The 25,763-nt window shown below is 39.6% G+C and overlaps 1 protein-coding gene and 1 pseudogene across 1 annotated transcript in view; one reads left to right on the top strand and one right to left on the bottom strand.

The window, feature by feature from the left end:
* GRXCR1 (glutaredoxin and cysteine rich domain containing 1) overlaps positions 1–25,763 on the top strand; it is a 316,157-nt gene that overhangs the window by 284,014 nt on the left and 6,380 nt on the right. The window contains exon 3 of the mRNA XM_058722726.1: positions 21,289–21,354. Within this exon, the coding sequence (XP_058578709.1) occupies positions 21,289–21,354 (66 nt within the window). The remainder of the gene's footprint in view (positions 1–21,288; positions 21,355–25,763) is intronic.
* Positions 19,262–19,776, bottom strand: LOC131507650 (putative tripartite motif-containing protein 61; annotated as a pseudogene).

Here is a 25,763-nt window from a genome sequence, read left to right as displayed (position 1 = left end):
ATGTAAACTCCAGTAGATACTATACATTTTATAAGTTAATCTTTCATACTAACAAAATAGGCATTAATCAAAGATGAGTATCTTACAATATGTGTGTGTATTCCTCTTTGTCTCTCATCACTCACAATGGGATGGTCACCCTTGGTTACGATCCCTTGACCTACAGGAACTCTGGATTCTACCTCCTGAATATTGTTTCTTTCTGTTCCTTTTCCTTAATTCTTACCGCATTAATTCAGGCTCTTATGTCGAGTCTATAACCATTTTGGCAATTTATTGAGCAAATGAATGGAGTACAAACTGTGTGTCACTTATGGTTATCTTAACTGATGTATAAAATATTCTATATTAATAGGAGATTATTACTCATAGGAATGATACCTTTTGGGTAGGTAATGTCTTTAAATAGATCATTGGAAGTTGAAATTTGGATTACCTATATGCTATTTTCCTTTTCTGCCATCTATGAGAAACTTCAAATATTTGGTGAAGTTAACAATAAATTATGGAAATATAGATGGTTGCAGGGCACCTGGATGGCTCAGTCGGTTAAGCTTCCGACTTCAGCTCAGGTCATGATCTCACAGTTCGTGGGTTCGAGCCCCACGTCGGGCTCTGTGCTGACAGCTCGGAGCCTGGAGCCTGCTTTGAATTCTGGGTCTCCTTCTCTCTCAGTTCCTCCCCTATTTGTGCTCTCTCACTCTCTCTCTCAAAAATAAATTAAAAATTATTAAAAAAAAGAAATATAAATGATTGAATAAAAGTCATCCAAGTGGCCAAATTTTATAAGGGAAAAAAACTGTGTCTTTTCATTGAAAAAATAAAACAAAGCAAATACAGCAGGGTCTGCATTCGAGCAGGCCTACTTGAATTTCATGATGATTGCATTTCCCAGCAGAGAATCACCTCATCTGCAAATGGGAGGCGTGTCCTGACTACTTCATAATGCAGAGGGTTTGTTTCAGGGAATAATGACCTCTGAAGACAGAAATTTAAACAAGAATTTTTTTACTTTTTTCATCTTGCTTCTTGACTTTGGTCATTGTTCAGTTTTATCTGTCACGGATAATTTTTTTTAAGTTTATTTATTTCTTTTGAGAGAGAGAGAGAGAGAGAGAGAGAGAGAGAGAGAGATCATGAGCAGGGGAGGGGCAGAGAGAGAGAGAAAGAGAAAGAGAGAATCCCAAGCAGGCTCCGCACGGTCAGTGCAGACCCCGACACAGGGCTCCAACTCACAAACTGTGAGATCATGACCTGAGTTGAAATCAGAGTCGGACACTTAAAAGACTGAGCCACCCAGGCGTCCCTGTCACAGATAAATTTTGAGAACTGACTTAAAAAAAAAAACAAAAACTGATTAACAAATGAACAGATTTGGCTCTCTTGACTTTGAAATACAACTCGTGTTGTTGATCTGGTATTTAGTACCTACATTTGGTCCTTCTGGGACATCAAAAAGTATTTTAAAATTAACAATTTCAGAACAAAGGGCTTAACCGAAGCACAACCCACATGACACCTGGGTCTCCTGACCACTTAGGATTTGGGTGACATTCAGTTAAAGTGTAAAACTTCATTCCTGATACATGTCCAACATCCTCACTGTGATTTTCATGAATTCTGGAGGGTGAAAGGGGAATGAGGGTGGAGAGATTAGCATTCTTTTTTTTTTTTTTAATTTTTTTACATTTTTTTGTTTTTGATAGAGACAGAGCACAAGTTGGGGAAGGGCAAAGAGAGAAGGAGACACAGAATCTGAAGCAGGCTCCAGCCTGCGAGCTGTCAGCACAGAGCCCAACGTGGGGCTTGAACTCACAAACTATGAGATCATGACCTGAGCCGAAGTCTGACGCTTAACCAACTGAGCCACCCAGGCGCCCCAGAGAGAGATTGGCATTCTTGAGATCACTTCTGCTGCGGATGCATTTCTTCTTTGTGCAGTTCTCTCCTGTGGCATACTCAGCCTTGACATGAAATTTAGTCTTTTGCTGGCTTCTCTGTACATGATACCCACAAAACAAGCGGGAGCAGAATTTACTCTAGACTCAGAGCAGAATTTACCCAAGACTTGCTTCGCGCTAAACAAACATGCTTTGACAGAGACAACTTCCAATTAAACAGGAGCGTCTTCAAAGTTGTTTTGGCTGCAGGGCCCTTCAGGTGCCTCACCACATAGCCTCGGATTGTGTTTATCGCTGCACTCCCTCCCCTCACCCCGCCACTCTCTCAGTCCTCTGTCCTCTTTCTCTCAAAGCAAACACAAAGAATCTTTGTCTATCTCCTACAGAACGGCGAGGCCATGCTCCTTGGCCACCTCTTGTTTCTACTCCTTCCATCCTCAGGCTTACCTTTTCCCTCAAGCGGCCCCCAAACACGGCATATCCTTGCCACAGCTTTTTCCCTTAAAGGTATCTTGCTTGAGGCAACAGTGAGAATTAAAAAAACAAAACAAAACAAAAAAACTCCTATAAAGTTCATCATTCGCTGAGTTAAAACAAACAAAAAAAAGCTTCCATTTATTAATACCTCAGAAAAGCATATGGTTGGCTCAACAGTGTGTAAGCATCAGCAAGCAGACAACAAGCCTACTCCATTGGATATCAGAGGGTTGCTGGAGTTTAATTTCACCTTAATGTCCCGTTTGTTATTTGTGATGATATATAAGCCTGTCCTGGTTGTGTTAGTATCAAACCACATGGTGGGAGGAGGCTAAGACCGTATTACCAGTTCATGGATTTTTCAGCCATACATCAGGGATAACATGTGCAACTACAGGCATTTTCCTCCTTCTTCCATTCAACTCTTACCTCTTCCTCAGAGATTGTTGGATGGCTTTGTACTACGGCCAGATTTTCTTTCCTTGATCTTCAACTGAGTGTGTTTGAAGTAAAATATGCTTCCAGTGAGTCTCTGCGTCATTTCTTTGCTTGCCTTAAATATGGTTGTCTAATTTAGTTAGTTAGGTTTTGAATTCACCTTGAGCAGGGGCAAAAGCCCCTCATGCCTCCCTGGATGATAGCTCGGCATGGGGTTTGATGCTCAACTTTGCAGAGGCTCATGCTTGCTCTCTCAGTTGAGTTTTTGACTCTTGGAAAGTATCCGATGTAAAACACTGAATTCCGGAGCCAGTGACAGTTATCTACTCTGCACTGTGAGAAATGGTGTCTGGATTTATGTGGAGTTTCTCTGCAGGGGAAAACTATTTGTTTGTACTCTTCAGAGTATACATCCTTAGCAGTGTGTGTACCTTACTGGGGGCTTCCGAATGCCTTACTTGTGATTATTGGGCATGCATGTGATATCCCCCTTAGATTTTAGTTGATTTGTTCCTGAATGCTGAGCTAAGTGAACCAGTGCTATGATTTTTCTTTTTTCCTTCTTCTTTTTCCTGTCCTCTTTTATCCTGATCAGAAATGTCAGGGATAAAGAGATGATAGTTGATTTTGGTCTCATAGAAAAGGTTATTGATACTTGTGGTCTGATATAGACAAAACCTGTATTGAACAGAATTTAGTTTCTGGGTGTTTGCCGGCACCTTTAATTTAAAAAATATGCCCATATGTCATGGTAGCCTTTGAGAGACTGGTTGGATGCATTTTCTTGTTTGTAACACATTCTCTAGCTTTAATTCTATGCTCCTTTTTTGTGGGCTGGTGTGTATGTATTAAGTTGAACCATAACAAATTGCTGATGTTTGCTCATTTTTGGCAATGATGACAATGCCGTGCCATTCAACCTTATTTTGTTCAAGAACAAAGAGTCACTGTAGGAGAAGAGACTGTGACCAGATTGCAAACTATACCCATCAAGGAGATGGCCACAGAATTCAATCTTGTTGTACCCTGTTATCCTGACACTAATATCCAAGGTGGGCAGCACTCATGGGCAAATGAGATGCCAGGTGTGGGTGAAGGGCATATAGACCAAGCATCCTGCTTTCTGTTCCTTGGTTCTGAATCATGAGGATTCTTGTCCACTAGGGAGTCCAAAGCCTTGGAAAGGAAGCCCGCTCTGTGGTGTTTCATTCAGCAAATATTTATGAGAAACAAATAGGAGTCCAGCCCGATGCCAGATCCCAGTTATATACAGTGTTGAATCAAATAGCTTATTGTCTCTACTTCTATGGAGCTTACATTCTACTAGAGGAGATGAGCAGGTAAATAAATATGTACTAAATTATAGATTGTAAACTGCTAGGAAGTTAATAGGATCTGGGATTCAGAGTAATTAGAAAAAGGTTTAATTAATTTGGGTGATCTGAGAAAGGTTTGTCTGAGGATCTGGGACTTAAAGCTAAGACTTGGAGCATGACGATGAGGCCATTATAAAGAGATCCTGGGAGTTGTGCATTCTGATTGTAGAGATTTGGTACATTTAAGTACATGCCAACACTCTAAGGCAGGAACAAGCTGGCATGTTCTAAGAGTAAAAGAACATGGAAAGAAAACCCAATGGGAAGTTTGTGAGCTTGAGACAGAGGTGAGTCTAACCCACAGGGTGGGTTAGAGAATTAGGACCATGGTGCACAGGGTCCTATATGTCACAGTAAGAGATCTGGCTTCTGATATAAATGGAAAGCAAAGGTGCTTGCTGCTTTGAATCAGGAGAAAGCAAGTGAAGCGACCCTTCTGAATTTGTAAAATATTATTCTGGCCACCATGGAGAAGAGAATTGGAGGCATGCAGGAATAAAAGCAGGGAATTGCAGTAGAGGTGATGAGAAATGGGTCGATTCAAACTGAACATTGCAGGTGAATCCACAGGATTTCCCGATGGGTTGGATGTGAGGTGATAAAAACCGAGGAGGCAAGATCGACTGATGGCTATGATGTGATTAGAGGACCTGGCTACTTGGTGGTACCTTTTATAGTTTAGTAACTAGGTGCTTTGGCTTTGAAAGCCTGGTAGTTTCCATACAAGGGTTTATGCTTCTGGTCTCAGAGGCTGCCTCATTTATACGTTCTAATAAAACTCTTTGGCTTTTATTATCATACCTTGTAATATCTTAACTGGTTAATTTCCTATCTTCAAATATTTTTTCCCATTTTATTTTTAAAATGTTTCTGGGACTCTCTTTATCTTAATTATCTTAGTCTGCTGTGTCCTTGGTTATAATATTTTATTTCACTAATATCTTTTTCCTAGTTTTTATTTGCTTCATTTTCTCTAGTTTTCATTGATTATATTACACTTCTTTTTATCTTGGAATCCACTTTTTTATGTTACGTTTTACTGCTTCAAGTATGCTTTCATTTCTCTTACTTTATTTCATCTTTTTAGTATTAGTATATTCTTTATTATCTATGACTTTGCCTTACCTTATTAAATGGTTGGGTGAGATAAATGGTCATTTTCTGGATAACTTTTGCATTAGCTTGTCTTCTAAGTAAGAGGGCTCATATTTACTCTCTGGATGCCCTGAAACACACCCGCCTATGTCCTCTGACAGATTGCCTTGATTTCCAACCATTTACTTCTGTGCTTCAGGAAGGCAAATAGGAGACCTGACACAGGTCAGGACTTTAAGGCAGAAGTTTGCCTACATTGATGGCTTAAATGAATTGCTGAAGCAGTCTCTGGGACCCAAGAAATGACAAGATCTAAAATCTATGGTCTTTGTCATCTACCATCACTGAACATTAGATAAAACTTGTGATATATTAATATCGTGGTGTATGAGTATAGTACAAAAGTTATAGTAATAATAGTAGTAATGGGCATTATTTTTAAAAATTTTTAGAGAGAGAGAGCAAGAGAGCGTGAGCAGGGGAGAGAGTCAGAGGGAGAGAGAATCTTAATAAGCAGGCTCCATGCTCAGTGCAGAGCCCAATGTGGGGCTCGATTCCACGACCCTGGAATCATGACCTGAGCCAAAATCAAGAGTGCGACACTCAACTGACTGAGCCACCCAGGTGCCCCTGGTGCACTTATTATGTTCTATATTAAACTGTGGCTTAACATGTGTTAGTATCATGCTTTATTCTCACAGTAACCCTTAGAGGTAGATATTATTTGTAAATATATATATGGAAAAAGTGAAGTTCAGTGAAGAAAAGCATAGTCTTTTGTACCAGGTAGATCTAGATTTGAACCTTGACTCTGACAAGTATTAGCTGTGTGATGCTCTTGAACAAGTACTCTTGTAACACTTGTACTTTTATAATCTCTTTGAGTCTCAGTTTCCCTATTTTAAAACTGAGGCTTTTAAAAGAGGACTTGTAGGGATGCAGTAAACATTAAGTGGGTAATGCTGTAAAACACATGTTTAATTCTGAGTGCTCAATAAACTATTAGAAGCTTCACTTAAGGCCCTTGCTCAACCCCCCCTCCTCCCATACCCTTTAAGAACTGTCCTCCTGGCATTGTTCTACCACTGCAACAGCCAAGTTCCTCAAGAAATGAATCATGAGAACCTTATAACTTTGAGAAAATCCCAAACTTGCTTTTTTTGGAGGCTGTAGAGGCCAAGACAAAGGGAGATGACAAAGGAATACCAGGCTTTGTTCTCAGTCCAGATTTAGAGACCCGAATTTTAGTCATCCTTCCTGACCTGCCTACACAATTAGTTCCTTGGTGTCCTTCTCCAAATAGAAGACACTTTTGGCAGGGAGAGTTCTGAAAGGAATGGAGAAAGAATCTAAAAATATCTATAAGAAATCTCTCTGGACAAGGCTATTATTGCCATCCTGTTTCACTTCTTTTCCTAAATCTTATAGCTAAAAAAAAATTCTTAAATTCTGGACAGTACCCAGAAGTTTGTGCTGGCCTCCAACTCACTTCTATAATGTCATCCTTATCCTATCTCTATCTTCTCTATCTGTCTCTGTCTTTGTCTCTATATCTCTACCTAAATCTGTCGGTCCATCCATCCATCCATCCATCCATCCATCCATCCATCCATATGTATGTATATCTGTATCTGTTTATGAATCATAGGTTATTTGTTCAAATAAGGTAGATATTTATTTGTTTCTCAAGTGAGTGGACAGTGACAATGGAGTAGAGGTAATTAATATTCTCTCCACACTACCAATAGAAGGAGAATAGTCCCACTGTAAGGAGGTCACAGCAGTTGATTTAAAAAAGAAACACTTGACAATGAGTGTTTCAAAATGGATCTTTGGAATTAGGCTCAATGGAATGTCCATTACTAATCTTCTGAAAACAACAAAAATAAACAAATATTATTCTCATTACTAATGGTCTATATGTACCTGGAACTATGCTAAGTACATAACATACATTATCTCACTTATTTCTTACAACTGTACCTGATAGTGATATTTTTCTCTTTACTTTGTAGCTGAGAAAACTGAGGTTTTGAGGACGTAAGTAACTTGCCCAAGCTGCACACCCAATTAAGTAGCAGAGATAGGATTTAATATATGGCTGAACCCACAATTTTAACTCCAGTGGTTCAGCCTTTCCAACATATCTGGTTACTCATGCGATTCACTTCCTTTCACCATAGGATTACAGAAAGGTTCTCGTCATTCTTATTCTCTTGTTCTGAAGACACATAATAAATGGACTCAAACTGGGATTGTTTCCAATAGAATGAAAGGAATCATGTGATTCATGGCTGGTGGGCTGTTTCCCCTTTTTTCTGTTTTCCCTTCCAGATCCATTCTCTCCCCTTCACTGTTCTGAGCCACAGAAAGGCAAACTTTACAGATTCCTCCAAGCAGATGCTTTCGCCTTCTGACTTCAGTCACAAGGAGGCTAAGGGGGAGATCTGAGTGAGGTGGGACAGAGGTATTTACGTTCCCTGCTCCCATCACACTGAGGTGCAGTTTGGGCAGTTGCTGAGTTCCCACAGCTACTGCATACAATGCCTTCTTCAAGATTGTTAGACCTACGGGTAGTTACACCATCATTGTTGCCCACCCCCCTGGTGATTCACCAAGTCCATTGGTTTATTTACTGTTGTCCACACTTCTGTAGATTATCCTTTCATTAAATGCTCCTCAATTAAAGTCTTAGGGCATCCAAGTTTCCTGCTGGGATCTTGGAAGATGCATTGGGTTATTCTCATGAGTTTAAAAAACAACAATTATTAGACAACTGATGACTCTTTAACATTATAGTACCTTATAAAAATGGGTCATCTGCTTCATTTCATGACCATGAACTTCAGTACACTATAGAAAAGTCTTTCTAGTAGCAACTAGGTAGGAGTGATAATTTTACTAAGATCATAATACTAAAGATAAGGTAGTTTTTATTGAACATCTAAGCTGCAGCGATGATTCTTCCATAGCCTGTCCATGTCTAAATATCCTTGGATCCCATTTGGGATTTAGGCCTATTTAAGTAGGATCTCCTTCTTATTAATGGAATTATAATTGACATTTGGATCAACTAATTATATTTCTCAACTACCCTCACCACATGAATCTTCCTCATATATTTTTCCTGCTGAGTGATTAAATTCTGTGTTGCCCAAGAAAAATAATCGACTCATCTTCAGTAATATTGTTCACTAACTGTCCTCAGTTTCTGACTTTCCGAAGAACCTTGGCTGAAAGCTAGTTAAATCTCTCATAGTAGTTTAGCATGTCTACAATGTAGCTAGAAAGTCCTCAAATTTCATATCACCTTTCTTTTTCAATCACAAAATTGAGATTTTAATCCCAATATTTTGTATGATCCTCTACCTCCCTTTTTATTACATTCTCTTTACTTTATGGTGGCATCATCTGAAAGCAATATAATACTCTTCTTGACCTCCTTTTCTAAAAATTATTTATTGACTCTAGACAGGAAATGTTTGTATGCTCAAAATTGATCCTAAATTACAAATTTTCTCAGAGTTCAACAACAACAACAATAATAAATAAACAACTACTATTTATTGAATTCCTAATATGTGCCATACAGTGTTGTAGACTTATATATCTCATGTAATCTCTACAACAACATTATAAACATAATTATACCCAATTTAGAAATAAGGAAACTGAGTCTTTTAAAAAAATTTTTTTTAAATGTTTATTTTTGGGAGAGAGAGAGAGAGCATGAGCTGGGGAGGGGCAGAAAGAGAGGGAGACACAGAATCCGAAGCAGGCTCCAGGCTCTGAGCTGTCAGCACAGAGCCTGACATGGGGCTCGAACTCACAAACCATGAGATCATGACCTGAACTGAAGTCAGATGCTTGAACAACTGAGCCACACAGGCTCCCCAGGAAGCTGAGTCTTTATTTACATTATTTGTCCAAGTTAAATTAATTTGTAAATGGGGGCACTAGGATTTAATCTGGAATTGTATTCAGAAAACCTTTGGCTGGGGTGCCTGGGTGGCTCTGTTGGTTAAGCATCCAACTTTTGATTTTGGCTCAGGCAATGATCTCATGATTCGTGAGTTCAAGTTCCACGATTTGTGAGTTCCAATGAACTCACAATTCATGAGTTCAAGCACAGAGCCTGCTTGGGATTCTCTCTCTCTCTCTCTCTCTCTCTCTCTCTCTCTCTCTCTCTTTCTCTCTCTCTCTACCCCTGCCCCACTTGTACTCTTTTCTCTCCCTCAAAATAAATAAATAAACATTAAGAAAATAAAAAAGAAAACCTTTGGTTGTAAAAATATACAAGTGGGACTATATCAACCAAAAAGCTTCTGTACAGCAAAGGAAATCATCAACAAAATGAAAAGGCAGACTACCAAATGAGAGAAAATATTTGCAAATCACATATCTGATAAAGGATTAATATCCCAAAATATAAAGAACTCATACAACTAAATAGCAAAAAGACAAACAATCCAAGTAAAAAATGGGCAGATGATCGGAATACATTTTTTTCCAAAGAAGACGTATAGATAACCAACAGACACATGAGAAGGTGCTCAATATTACTAATTATCAGGGAAGTGCAAATGAAAACTACAGTGAGGTATCACTTCACACTGGTTAGAATGGCTATAATCAAAGACAAGAAATAACAAATGTAATGGAGGATGTGGGGATAACGGAACCCTTGTGCACTGTTGGTGGGAAAGTAAATTGGTGCAGCCACTGTGGAAGACAGCACGGAGGTTCCTAAAAACATTGAACTACCATATGAGTCATCAATTTCGCTTCTGGGTATTTATCTAAAGAAAACAAAAGCACTAACTCGAAAAGGTGTATGCACCCCTGTGTTCACTGCAGCAATGTTTTCAATTCCCTAGAGATGGAAACAACCTTGGTGTTTATCAATGGATGAATGAATAAAGAAATTATGATATACATATATATGTATATATATATACATATATGCACTATATACACAATATATATACACATATACACAATATACACACATCCACACGTATACACACATATACACAATATATATATTATTCAGCCATAAGAAAGAATGAAATCTTGTCATTTTTGACAATATGGATGGACCTTGAAGGCCTCATGCTAATAAGTGAAGTCAGACAAACGAAGACAAATACTGTATGATCTTACTTATATGTGGAATCTCAAGGAAAAAAAATCCTGAGTTCATAAATACAAAAAACAGATTGGTGGTTGCCAAATGTGGGGGCACGGGACAGGGAGGCAAAATAGGTGAAGGGGGTCAAAAGGTACAAACTTCCAGTTATAAAATAAATAAATACTGGTGACGTATTGTACAGCATTGTGACTACAGCTCACAATACTGCACTGTATATTTGAGAGCTTCTGAGAGTAGATCTTAAAAGTTGTCATCACTAGAAAAAAATTTGTAACTATGTGCTGTGATGGATGTTAACTAGACTTATTGTGGGGATCATTTTGCAATATATACAAATATTGAATCATTATGTTATGTACCTTAAACTAGTAACATGTTATATGTCAATTATAGCTGAATGAAAAAAAAACTTTGGTGAACTTAATCACTGCATTCTAAAAATCAATTTATGCAGGGAATTTTGTGACGTAGTAGACAACAGTCTTAAATCTATTAAGTAAAACTGTTTTCCGGCTTCTAGCTCGATCCCCCAATATTATCTTTTTTTTTTTTAAACCTAGTAGTGACTTTGGGGCGCCTGGGTGACTCAGTTGGTTGGGCGACTGACTTCGGCTCAGGTCATGATCTCCTGGTTCCTGAGTTTGAGCCCCACGTCGGGCTCTGTGCTGACAGCTCAGAGCCTGGAGCCTGTTTCAGATTCTGTGTCTCCCCTTCTCTCTACCCCTGCCCTGCTTCCGCTGTGTCTCTTTATCTCTCAATAATAAATAAACGTTAAAAAAAATTAAAAAAAAAACCCTAGGGACTTGATGTCACTTTTATGTGATTCAATATTAATTTTAAAGGAACCAGAAAAAATAAATAAAAGAACAAGAGAGATGGATTTCTGCCATAGAAAAGAGAATAATATATCCCCATGATCATCTACTTTGATGATATGGCTTTATTATAAAGATCAAGATTGGTTCCATGAGAAAAGTGTTCTTTGTAGCTACACTGAAAAAAGTAGCTCAACATTAATTACAGAAAACCTAAATCACTGCCTTTGGCAGGCATTTTTCAACACCCAAAAGTCTGTATTATATAATTACACAAAACAAGTCAACTAGTTTAATTTTGCAGTTAATTCTTCCTGCCAGGGACACAGGAAAACCATGCTCTTTAGAATGAGATTTTCTGAGGAGATTTTACTGTGTCCTTTTTAAGACACTGGAGGGATATCACCACACCTGCTTTGAACATCTTCCAGGCCTAAGTGTTTGGTGTAGAACTCCAGGGTCTCCATGGAGTTGGTTCACGTACTGGAGATGATCCCAAGCCGATTCCTGAAGTAAAGTCTGCCGTTGTCAGCAGGGCGTGGGTGGCCTGGCTCCAGGGTTGATGTAACCTCCCGTTCTGGTGGGTCTGGCAGTCACAGAAACAAACATTTACTGAGCACGTCCTTTGGCAGGCGTCATGCTAGGTGTTGGTTGAGGTCCTTGAATGCCAGCCCTGCCATCTGCTCTCCTGATTACACAGCAGAAAAATCCTTCAGTAGCTGGCACCAGACAGCCCAGCCTACCAGTCGTCATGAGAGCGCAGCCTCCAATGGTTTGCTCTTCATTTCCTGTCCTGTGCCCAGCTAAAGGAAGTGATGGTTAGGGGGAAGCAGTCACACAGTCTCCATACCCCTCTCTCCTGTAGGTGTTTGGCAGTCCATCATCAAATCGCATCAGCTTGCAGATTTACCTTCACCAAGGTGCCTTTTGATTTATGCCATTGTTATTTTTCCTTTTTGTTTTTTTTAATGTTTATTTATTTATTTGAGAGAGAGAAAGAGACAGAGAGAGAGTGAGTGCAAGCGGGGAGGGGCAGAGAGAGAGGGAGACATGGAATCTGAAGCAAGCTCCAGGCTCTGAGCTGTCAGCACAGAGCCCGATGTGAGGCTCGAACTCACAAACTGTGAGATCATGATCTGAGCTGAAGTCAGACACTTAACTCACTGAGTCACCCAGGTGCCCCTATCTTTCCTTTTTAAATCAGCAGTCATTGTGGGAAATAGCCATTTGGAATGTAATGCTTTTTTTTTTTTACTACATTTTTTACTACACTTACTACATTTAGTATTTACTAATGTATTAACTACAAAATGGCTGAAGACGTTAATATGGCAAATACCTATTGAGTGCCTATGGGGCACCATGCAAAGCGCTGGATCCTTGAAGAAGTCCCAGTTGCTTTAAGCACCACTGGGCTCACAGTGCAGGGGGGCACAAAGTGGTCTCAGAGCACAGAGGAAGGAATACTGATATTTGCCTGGGAAAATCAAAGAAACTTCATCAATAAGGTAACATTTCATTTGGGTTTGGAGGGGTGTCTAGAAGTTTTTGGGGAGAGGCTGCGAAGGATAGAATAAATTTGGGGCAAAGGTACAGAGCATGTGCAAAGGCATATTATCTCATGGAAGGACCTGGTATGTCCAGGAGAAGAAGAGAAATTCAGAGTATTAGGAGTACATAGCATTAAAGGACAGGGCTGGAAGGGTTGGTGCAGCCAGATAGTGGGGGTTTGTGTCAACCATGCTGAGGAGTCTGGGTTGCATCCCAGTCACTAGAAGGTACTCCAACAAGCAATGTAGGGTGTGCAGTTAAATATAGAGAAATAAATCACAGGGAAGTGGTTAAGCGAAAGGGAAAAGGAGCCTGATTTAAACCAGCAGGAGGGATAAAAAAAAACTTGTACTATTTGAGTCAAGAGCCACTTCTGTGATGGCATTTATTTAGAAACTATGTTTTTATGGTTAATGAAAAAGCAGGGGTATTATTTATTATAATAGCAAGACCATCTAAAGTGTTATGTAAAACATTGCATTGTTAGAGTACTACACTAAAACAAACTTTGTTTGAATTGAGGAGCTGCCTTAAGAATAAATTTAAGTCTCGATAATAGCTATCATTTTGAAATGTATTTAGGACATTTCTTTTGTCCTGAATTTTTATTCAAATTTTATTTTATTTTATCATTATATGTATCTTTTATTGCAGGCAACTTTCTTAGTAAGATGAAGTGGTATATGAATAAATGCAAATAAAAGTAAAAATTAAGTAATATATAACACATATGCATACACACAATATGCATATATGTATATATACATTAAAATTTCTGATTTGGCACAAAAACAGACACTCAGATCAATGGAACAGAATAGAGAACCCGGAAATGGACCCACAAACATACAGCCAACTAATCTTTGACAAAGCAGGAAAGAATATCCAATTGAATAAAGACAGTCTCTTTAGTAAGTGGTGCTGGGAAAACTGGACAGCGAAAAATGAACCTGGACCACTTTCTTACACCATACACAAAAATGAACTCAAAATGGCTGAAAGACCTAAGTGTAAGACAGGAAGACATCAAAATCCTCAAGGAGAAGGCAGACAAAAACCTCTTTGATCTTGGCTGCAGCAACTTCTTACTCAACACATCTCCAGAAGCAAAGGAAACAAAAGCAAAAATGAACTATTGGGACCTCATCAAAATAAAAAGCTTTTGCACAGCGAAGGAAACAATCAGCAAAGCTAAAAGGCAACCGGTGGAATGGGAGAAGATATTTGCAAATGACATATCAGATAAAGGGTTAGTATCCAAAATCTATAAAGAACTTATCAAACTCCACACCCAAAAAACAAATAATCCAGTGAAGAAATGGGCAAAAGACATGAATAGACACTTCTCCAAAGAAGACATCCAGATGGCCAACCAACACATGAAAAAATGCTCATCACTCATCATCAAGGAAATACAAATCAGAACCACAATGAGATACCACCTCACACCTGTCAGAATGGCTAACATTAATAACTCAGGCAAGACCAAATGTTGCTGAGGATGTGGAGAAAGAGGATCTCTTTTGCACTGCTGGTGGGAATGCAAACTGGTGCAGCCACTCTGGAAAACAGTATGGAGGTTCCTCAAAAAATTAAAAACAGAACTACCCTACAACCCAGCAATTGTACTACTAGGTATTTATCCAAGGGATACAGGTGTGCTGTTTCGAAGGGGCACATGCACCCCAGTGTTTATAGCAGCACTATCAACGATAGCCAAAGCATGGAAAGAGCCCAAATGTCCATCAATGGATGAGTGGATAAAGAAGATGTGGTATATATATACAATGGAGTATTACTTGGCAATCAAAAGAATGAAATCTTGCCATTTGCAACAACGTGGATGGAACTAGAGTGTGTTATGCTAAGCGAAATTAGAGAAAGACAAATATATGACTTCACTCAGATGAGAACTTTAAGACACAGAACAGATGAACACAAGGGAAGGGAAGCAAAAATAATATAAAAACAGGGAGGGGGACAAAACAGAAGAGACTCTTAAATATGGAGAACAGAGGGTTACTGGAGGGGTTGTAGGAAGGGGGAGGGGCTGAATGGGTAAGGGGCATTAGGGAATCTACTCCTGAAATCATTGTTGTACTATATGCTAACTTGCAGGTAAATTAAAAAAAATAAAAATAAATTAAAAAAAATCTTTTTGGTTTTGGTTAATGAGAACATTATTTTTAGTTCTTCTGGACCTCTAAAAAATTTCAGGTCAGTAGTTTCCAAACATTTGTGTCCTATATGGAATCTCAGAGCCTGGGTATTAGCGTGGAGGTATATCAGCCTGGAGGCAGCTAACGCCTGTATGTGTGATTTCAAGTAATTCTTGAGAAAAAATACTTAAATGTCTGTATTTGTTTATATCGTTTTTTGATGATGGTCAAGGAAACCCTTGGCCTAACAACTCTTCACAGAGATCTAGAAGAGTGTGGTGAATCCAAGCTGGCTTATACCAATCTAAACTTTTCCTCATCTTATTGGTAAAATAGATCACTGACCCTGTGGCCTGGTATCTTACCTATGTTTCCTCCAGGGCACCAGTCCAAAACACTATGCAGAATCTGATAGGCAGGTTCATTGAACATAGTTTTTCTTATTTTGAATGAAAGAAAATGGTGACCACGAAGGATCATGTACATATGATATTTGGTAACCTTATTGCTCTAATTAATTTCCTTCCTTCATTCTATCTATGTGCTCAGTTACCTACTATCAATCATAAAGATAACAACTTAATCATTACTTTATGGAGTTTTCCCTCATCTTGTTGATTAAGTTAATCGCACCTTATTAGATACACTTTCACAACATCTTGTACCAACAACTCTTTTGTAGTATTCATGACGGTTATAGTTTACATTTATTTGTATGACCTTTTGTTTAACATCTGTCTACTCCAAAAGATTTTACATTCTCTCAGGAACAGGGAGGCTTTTTTTTTTTTTTTTTTTTTTTGCTTATTGTTTATATCTCAAACACTTAGCACAATGCCTAACCTATAATGGAGACTCAAAATTGTGTTGAATGTGGAAATAAATGAATGGACATGAGTACAAATGAGTATGGTGGCCACTTTTGTACATTCATGGATCACAAATGGTGGGTGAGTGTCCAGCAGCCCTAATCAGCAGGGGGCTGATGTTTTTTCTTAACCTGTTCTTGTTGCCTGAAGGTGTGGGTCTCTTTTTTGGTGATTCATGTGACAAAAGATTATGTAGACTGTCTGATCTCTGGGAAGCTTGTTACATATAAAGTAAAGTGATTTGTTCACATGTCACAGCTCACTGCTCAGAATTTTAAGGGGGAAAGAATTTGAGAATAGAGCTAATTTCATATATTGGAGTTTATAATGAACTAAGTCCTTTTCTGGAATATGCAATGTATTTGAAATAACCGAAAATACCTGACACTGAAGTAAAAAAAGAATAGAGATGTTCCTTAGCTTCTCTGACACATTCATACTGTTTGGAGTCATTGCAGTGAAGGCTTTCATTCACTTGGCTTTTTTGGGACCCATGTCAACAGTGAATCCCAACACAGACTGTCATGTTACTCAGACTGGGAGCTATCTGTACCATTTTTTCACTAATAAATTATATCAGTGAGCAGGCAGCATGCATGGAACAATGGAAAGAATGTATGTTTTGAGACAATATGACCCGAGTTCAAGATCTGGACAGGCTTTGTATTGACTAACTAAAAGGTGCTGGGCATGTTCCTTATTCTCTTCAAACTTCAGTTTCTTCTTTTAAAAAAAAAAAAAAGAGAGAGATAATAATGCTTATCTTGCACTGATGATTAAAAAAGCCATTGTCTGTAAAGCACCTAGAATATTACTAGTATCATTAATTTCAGGATTAAATTAATTTTCAGAAAAAAAGATTCTGAATCAATTGAAAAATGCATTAGAAATATTTCCATAGGTATCCTGGAAGTCTTGGCAAACTATGCCAATAATAGAAAGATTAATTTCTACTTGCATGGAACTGAATAATAGACTTACATTGTAGAAGTTAACAAACTCATATGTGATACTCTTAACCAAATACCAAGCGGGAAAAGATTATCCCCTAAGAATGTTAATACTTAAAAAAAGCTCTCAGAGTGCTTGGGTGGCTCAGTCGGGTAAGTGTCTGATTTTCGCTCAGGTCGTGATCTCGCTGTTCGCTGTTCGTGGGTTCGAGCCCCACAACGGGTTCTGTGCTGACAGCTGGTAGCCTGGAGCCTGCTTCAGATTCTGTCTCCTTCTCTCTCTGCCTCTCTGCCGCTTCACACTTTCTCTGACTCAAAAGTAAATAAACATTAAAAAAATAATTAAAAAAAATACGCTCTCTTCTTTGGGCACACAAGTGTCTTTATAGACCAAGTAATAATTAGAATGTCTGTGGTGGAAAGTTGCAGGGAATGAGAGCTTTGGACTGGGTAAATGCAGAGCAGCGCAGGGCAGGTTGAGCGCTATCCAAGCCTCAGGATGGGAGGAACCTCATTTTCCCTGACACTTGCCAGCAAGGCTGAGATCCCCATCCTGCCTCAGCTGCTGCTGCTGCTGCTTAGGAGCAGAGAGGGCAGAGATTTCCTTGTCCTGCCCTGTAAAATCTTGCACTTCAGTTCAGCAAGGACAGGTCAGGTGGAGGTTGGGGACTTGGAACCCAGTGGGGAAGCAGGGGATTTTGACTATTGTTTCTGTTCAGTACTTGGCAAAAGAACAGAGGGCTCCTTCCAAGGAAATGATCTGGGGGCGGGCCAGGTGGAGTTGTGGGTGGATGCTATATTGAGTAGCAGCAGTTGAGAGAGGGAGCAAGTACTCAGCTCTCAGGTCTCTGTTCCAGAGAATTTTCTCCACCTTCGGCACTTGGTATGCCACCTGTGCACCAGACCCCAGGTGTGTCTTGAACAGAGTTTGGGTACGTTGCTTAATGTGAGCAAAGCCTGTGTTTCTTTCTTTCTTTTTTTTTTTTTTAACATTTATTTATTTTTGAGACGGAGAGAGACAGAGCATGAACGGGGGAGGGTCAGAGAGAGAGGGAGATACAGAATCTGAAACGGGCTCCAGGCTCTGAGCAGTCAGCACAGAGCCCGATGCGGGGCTCGAACTCACATACTGCGAGATCGTGACCTGAGCCGAAGTCGGACGCTTAACCAACTGAGCCACCCAGGCGCCCCAAGCCTGTGTTTCTATTGAAACGTAGAATCTACTCTTGTCGTGTTGATGGTGCTGGAATTATTTGGCTGAGGCAGGGCAAATTTCATGTGTTGATGGGTAATGAGAAAGGCCTTTCCTGGTCTCTGCATCGGATTCTAAACAACTGGCTAAGGATCGCTGACAGCTGAGAGAAGAAAAGAGCTGGAAAGCAGATGCCTGATAGCTTCTCTGGTGCATTCGTTTTGCTTGGGGTCATGTGGTGCATTTTCTTTCATTGTAGAAAAATGATCTATTCCCTTGCTGCTTTAGTTGGTGGACCAGAGTCCCCAGGGGCTTTTCCCATTTTAGCGTGGCTGACTCTTAAAAGAAATAGAATGTAGCAAAAGTAAAATATTACCAGTTATTCCTACATTTTAGAGTTTAATGTTTTATTTGGTGCTTCCATCACTTTGGTTCTTGCTTTAGGTATGTCTCTTCTGTCCTCCTGGCCAAACCACCCACAAACTAAAGAATATAACCTGCCTTGTACAGTTAAGTATATCCTCTGTAGCCCTGTGTGTTAATTCCTAGTGCTTTTTAATATATGAGGTTGACATTTCTGATGGTGATTAAGATGACATGAATTTTATGAGATAAACTGAAGTAAAATAAAACCCAGAACTAAAGGCTCCTATACATCACTACAAAAATTGCCTACCTCATCTTAGAAACCTCCCCTAAGCTTCAAGGTCCAGATCAAATTCTGCCAAGCTCAGAAAGCCTTCTCTGCCGTCAATAAGCAGATCCGTTTCCCCCATATGATTTCCTAGTTGCCCTTTTCTGCATCACCCATTTGACACTTCTTTTCTTCCTCCCCCCTCCCTCTCCCCTCCCTGTCCCCTCCTTATTTTTCTTCTTCTTCTTCTCCTTCTTCTTCTTCTTCTTCTTCTTCTTCTTCTTCTTCTTCTTCTTCTTCTTCTTCTTCTTCTTCTCCTCCTCCTCCTCCTCCTCCTCCTCCTCCTCCTCCTCCTCCTCCACCTCCTTCTCCTTCTTGCCATATTCCTTTAATTGTCATGAAAAAGGTTCAGGGGACTTTAAGGTTTTATATCTATGGTAGATAGTTTTAACATCTGTCAGTAATTCCAGTTTTCACCTTGTATATCTTCCCTCTATCTCCTTTAATAGATGTTTTAATGTGGAAAGATGCTTTTAAAATGTTAGGTTTTCATTTCGTTTCATTAAAATATCCATTTCCTCATCTTGTCATTGCCAAAGAACAGTCTCTTGCTCATTTTTGAGAAACCACCTAAGTTGCTCGAACTCAGACTTTATTTCTTCTTCAGTTCCAATGATTTTCTGGTTTGCATAGTTATCCCCTTTTCTACTTGTTCCACTCTCTCCTTCCATGGTTCAGTGCAATTCTCCAATCTTTTCCTGTGATGGGGAACAGCCTTCTCTCTGGGTCAAATGCAGTGATTCCAGTGATCAGTGGAGAAACTACACTGTGGACAAAACTTTCCGGTCCTTCTGACAGAAGAAGGCCAACACTTAATTATCCTTTTCACATACGAGCTTCTCTTCCTTCTTCTTCCTCTGGCTTCTTCTTATTTATAGTAGCTTAGCGATTTCCATCAAATTGCCCAGCTGGGGATTGCTTATGAATTTCCTTCCTGGAGAACAATAATGGCAAAATGGACAGGGTAAAGTATCATTTAGATCCTTCCAGGACAGACTGACTCAAGAGAGACAGAAGTTATGCCCACACTGGGTCTTTCAAGTAGTCCAGACAGATGGGACAGCTAGCCCCTATTTGGAAGCCTGCCAGGGACGTCACACACTCCATTGAGCCATGAACAAAGGTGGTGGATGAGGTAATCTGTTCTGTAGTAAAGCCTGGCCCACTAGCACTCAGGACCCAGTGAGCGATGGGTATCCTCCCACAGACCTTGGAAACTGACCAGCTTTCATTTTCACCGGATTGGCATGTTGATGATAGCTTGTATAAACCTGTTTATCCCTTTGCCCCTTAGCTCTAGAGTCTGTTGCCAAGAATACTCCACAGGCTGGAGTCGGTTACATCCTAGAACAGATTAGCTGGGCTGCTGTTTTTTCCACTCAATGATGTAAAGTCAGGCTTAATGACTTTCCCGTTCAAGAAAGTAGCTTTAGGTCCAAGACTAGGAATCTTTCCTGGAGCAAAGGGCTGAGCCCCTCTCTGGCCAGAGACTGCTGTGGCCCCAGAACCTGGTTCCAACACCTATTTCCCATTCTGCATTGTGGTTTACTTTGTTGCACGTTTACATAAAAGTCTATAGTGACCTCCTTATGAACAAGGACGTTTTAAATATCTTAAGTGAGTTTTTGTTTTCCATCCTGCCCAGCACAAATAGGAACCCAAGAAGTATTTATTGTGTGGTGCTATTTCTCCCCATTTTGTTGATCAATCAAAAACTGATTCAACACCTATTCTGTGCCAACAACTGTTATTCCGTGCCAGGGAGATGTTGTGAACAAGGCACACGTGGTCTCTGCCTTTGATCAGAAATAATTTCCTTCCTTATCGAGGAAAGGAAAATCGAGCAGGAGAATGTAAGAAGAGGCTGGAAAGGGAAGGAAAATCAGGTAGTTAGAAGAAACACTATGATTTGTTTGGAAAGTGCATACATTGCCCCCATTCTCATTTTCATAGTAAAGTTTTAGAAGTTAAAAACAATGGCTCTGGAGTGAGTTCTCTGCTTGTGTTCAGATTCCCATTCTGCTTCCTTTCGGGGTGGCCTTGGCATTGTTATTTAATCTCACTGAAGCTCACTTTGTGCTATTAATAGAGCCTACAACTTCCAATTAGATGATGTTGGGTGCCCAGCTCATAATGTGTGCTTAATTAGTGTCAGTGGTTATTAATTTTATTAGTATTATTAGCTGCCGCTATCTCTACACGTGAAGGAAGGGTCATGTCAACACCACTGGGAATAGGGTGGAGACAGCCCAGGCTGGGAGTTTGCTCAATGGTTTCCTTTCCCAGATGGCAGAGCTGCCTTCAGGCTCTCTGAACAACTCTGAAGGGTGTGCTGGAACCTTCCATATCTGGACATAATCTGACATTTGTGGGATTCCCAGCTCTCACCTTCTGCTGGCAGTCGTCCTCTTGCTCCCACTAAGCCTTACAAAATGGGAGGATATATGGAGGAAAAAAAGAAATTTCCTCCCTTCTTTGGCCTCCTGGTTGTAAGTTTACTTACGAGGGAAGAATGGTGTTCAATATCTTGTGGGTTAAGCTCTCCTGGCTAGAACTTTGTTTTCTCCAATACTAACAAAATGGATTTTCTTCCCCCACCCCACCCTTTCTTGTTAATAGGGTGCTGAGAAAATTTTGTCAATGAATGAATCAGGAGAACTGCAAGACCTCTTAACCAAAATTGAGGTAATTGTGCTTTTAGCAACTTATTTTTAGTAATCAAAATGTTAAAACACATTCTGATTGTAATTGAGTTTTCCTAATTGAATTTTTCTCCCCATGTTCTTACAAATATGTAATGGGATACGTGTGGCAGTTTTCATTTGGTATCACCTGCCATTAGGTTTGCTCCAGCTAGAGTGACTTTAGTGTTAGCTTCTCCCCACCTCATAGTATTAGGTGAGAATCCCAGTCAGCTTTATTAGAGCCTAATTCTCTGTAATAGAGCTGTTGATGAGGTGTTTCAGAATCAGGCAATTGTCTTGAAGCACGTTTACAATTTTTCATTTAAATTATCTTTCCCACGGACCGGCTTATCATTTCTAAAGATTTCAGAAAAATTATTTCTCCTAAAGTGCACACTTTAACTTTGTTCCAATACTTACAATCGTAGCATCAGAGAAATGCATGATCAAATATGTAATGTATCAAATCAATATGGAACCAGAGAGTCCTCTGCTAAGCTATATTATCAGCCTGTTTCTCTCCATAGGTAGGAAAGTCATATCTTTTCTGGCCCAAACTGGGACACTTTGAGAGTAAAGAGGGTGTGTTAATGGTTTCTCTGGGACAGCACACATGAACCAGGACATTCCCAGGTGAATTAGGCAATATGGGCCCCCAGTATCTATAAGCCCTGCCAGCTCTTCTTGGTCTAGTCTCCTCCACTGACCTCACCTCTGATTCTCTACCACTTTTTGTTCTTTAGTTGCAAGAGACGACTCTCTGTGGCTTCTTCCTACCATTCCCTTGTGCAAGCTGATTTGTCTGCCTAGAATGCTCTTATTCCAGGTCCTCATTTACTTACACCATCTTCAAGGCCCATCTTACAGTATCCTTTCTTCCCCAGATCATTCCTGGTCTCTTGCACCTTGGAATTTTTATAACCCTCTTTCTGTTGGGTGCTTACCACAATCCTTTGACTTGTGTATCACCTTTCCTTGGGTATTTGATGGGTGTCCCAAACGAACCAAGGGCTCCTTGTTTTTAGGAATCATGTTTCATTCCTGTTGTGATTTCTTTTTTTTTTTTTTAATTTTTTTTAACGTTTATTGATTTTTGAGAGATAGAGCATGAGCGGGGAAGAGAGAGGGAGACACAGAATCTGAAGCAGGCTCTAGGCTCCGAGCTGTCAGCACAGAGCCCGATGCGGGGCTCGAACTCACGAACCGTGAGATCATGACCTGAGCCGAAGTCTGACGCTCAACCGACTGAGCCACCCAAGCACCCCCCCTATTGTGATTTCTTCCAGAAAGACAAACACAGTGAGGGCATGGACTGTATAGTCAGCAACTCCTCTCAGCTTGAAAATCTGTGTGGATGGACTTATTTCTTTTTGTCCCTATACTCGACTCCAACCCCCTGAAACCATGAGTTTAGGTTAATGCATATCTTTTATTTAAGTGATTTAACTTGGTTAATATGTATTATTGTTTTCTGCGTACATTTTTGTCATGCTGTTATGTAATATAGCATTGCATTTTTGTTGTGTAATATTTTACACAAATAAAATATTTTTTATTTTGTTGCAAATTGTCTTCACTAGGCACTATGTTTTTAAGGACCATGTATGTTGCTATGTGAACATTTAATACATTTCTTCTAACTACTCCATGATGGAAACATATCTGTATTGTCCAAAGTGGTAACCATGGGCTGTATGTGGCTATTGAGCACTTTATAGTCACTGTTATAGCAAGTAATATGGCTAGTGTGACTGAGAAACTGAAATTTTAATTTTATTTAATTTTATTTGATTTAAAATTAAATTTAAATAGCCAAATGCTAGTGGCTCCTGTTTTGGACAGTGCAGCTCTGTGGTGCCTACCCACTATTTTTTATCTACCTGCTTTTCCATTGATGGATACCCAGATGTCATTCAGTACCCTCCTCAAACACTGCTTCCAGGAACAACCTTGAACATGTTCCTTATGGATTTCTCTGGGAGCAGAAATTGCTTAAGCATACACTTAATTTTCCAAGTAGATGGCTCTCTGGACTGGTTGCACCTTTCAAATACTCCCTGTTGTAGGGAAAGATGTTTTTAGGTGTTCCCACGTTCTTCCCCCCCACGATTCTTGACAATATTTTACATTGTTCTCTAATTTACTGTCTTCTAGTTTTTGCTAGGGTAGTAGGTGTGAAGATATATTGCCTTATTGTTTTAATTTACATTTTTCTGATTACCACTGAGTTTGAGTGTCCCATTGTATGCTTATTAAATTTTAAATTTCTTGGGGCACCTGGGTGGTTCAGTCAGTTAAGCGTCTGACTTCAGCTCAGGTCATGATCTCCCAATTCATGAGTTCCAGCCCCATGTTGGGGTCCATATTGACAGCTCAGAGCCTGGAGCCTGCTTCAGATTCTGTCTCCCTCTCTCTGCCCCTCCCCCACCTTGCACTCTCTCTCTCTCTCTCTCTCTCTCTCCCTCTCTCTCTCTTTCTCTTTCTCAAATATAAACATTAAAAACATTTTAAATTTCTTGTGTAAACTGTGTATTCTTATACCTTCCCTGTGAAAGTCTTGGAATTGTCTTTTTTTTTTTTTCTTGGTTGAGTTTTGGAAGAATCTTCTACATTCTAAATATATTTTTTCTTTGTTTTAGTCATTGTCAATGTTTCCTTTCCTTTTTTCAGTTTCTTTCATGATGTCCGTCACCCAACAGAAATCCTCTGATATAATCAAATTGATCATGCTTCCTCATAACGAAGTAGTCTTTTATCTTAACGTTACATAGATATTATCCTGCGTTCCCTTCTATTAACTTTATAATTTTTCATACCTAGGTCTTTACTTCATACAGAATGCACTTGCATTTTCTTATTTATGATGAGATAGCTTCCCCAAACCAGCTACTAAATAATCTACTATTTTTTTTATTGCTCTGTTGTGCCAATTTTATATCATAATAAATCCCCATGTGTACTTGGGTCTTGGTTTGACTCTCTACTGAGTTCCTTTGCCAGTCTTATTGTAGCAATATCATCCTGTTTTTATTTCTGTGGCTTAACAGCGTCTTCTAGAGTCATATAGGGTAAATCTCTCTCATTACTCTTTTTAAAGATTGATGATCGGCTTAGCTCTTCATGGACTTTTATTCTTTGAGTCTACAATCCCTTAATTCTGCAAGTTGGTGAACACCATCATGCTATATAACATAACCTCTGTCTCTCAGCTCAAAGAATTTTGGAAAGAAGATTTTGTTCTCTTCATCAAATCTGTCTCCATTCTACAGATGGCATAAATAAGGTGCAGACATTTAAGACTATTCATGATGTTGAAAAGAATTGTATGGTACTGACTTCTGCTGTTGTAGGAGCTGTAAGGTGTTATACCTCTGTTGGGCTGCTTTTCCCATGTAACAAAACTGGTAGAGAAATTGTAGCCATCCAAAGAAAGCCCTAATTTGCCTGTGAGAGGAGCTAGGGCTTAAGGCACACTAGCCTAGATAAAGATATTGACCCTCAAGAGAGGCAGTTGGAAGAGCCAGGAAAAGTGGATAAGGGACGCAAAATTCCAGTCTAAACCCATCCCATTCTTCAAGTTTACTTTTGGCAGTGGAGTAGGAGTTAAATATTCATGAGGTTGGAAACATTGGAGTCTTCACTATGTAGCAAGTAACATTCTTGATGTTTTGTATGTATTAAGTCATTGAAACGTCACAACTCTGCAGGTCAGTTTCTATTAATATCCTCTTTTTACTAACCAGGAAATGGAGGCACAGAGATTAAATCACTTTCTGAAGACCTTACAGACAGTGTTTGATTCATGATTATAATCACCCTGACTTAAAAACCCATGATCTTAAGCATGAATCTATGCTTCTATGACTCTCAAATTAAGTGGCATGTAGTTGTCTGGGAAATCTGACCATATGTGGTAGGACCCAAAGCTCAAGTGAGAAGTTTGCTGTGAGGTAGACAGAGTATGAGGTCCAGGGAACAGACTAGGCTTTCACACTGGACTCTGGAACTAGAGGGGAGGCCATCCTGAAAGATGGGTAAATTGGTGATAACTTTAGAGAGAAACCAGACAGATCTTGCCAAGTTCTAGTTTGCTGTTAGTTCGTACTACATGGTAGATGATGACTATCCTGGTCCTCATAATTCAGGTCCCAGTTTTTAACAGTTATTCCAAATGATGGTGAAGAAAGAGAGGTAGCAGTTATGGTTGGGCCATCAGAAATAGAGTCAACAAATAATTTCTAATTTCCAAGTCAAAGCATCTTAGCATACATCCAGCCCAAGTGAATATTGCTCTGGGAAGTCAAGTGGGCCTGATTCATTGATGAAAATTGTCAGTGGATTTAAACATGAGGATATGGCTAAAGCCATCAGAAGCAAGTGAAATATAACAATAGCTAGTGTGGATACTTG

Source organism: Neofelis nebulosa, chromosome 3 (genome assembly GCF_028018385.1).
Source record: "Neofelis nebulosa isolate mNeoNeb1 chromosome 3, mNeoNeb1.pri, whole genome shotgun sequence".
Classification (NCBI taxonomy): domain Eukaryota; kingdom Metazoa; phylum Chordata; class Mammalia; order Carnivora; family Felidae; genus Neofelis; species Neofelis nebulosa.
The sequence above is the reverse complement of the archived record's forward strand: the minus strand, read 5'-3'. Positions and strand labels throughout refer to the sequence as shown.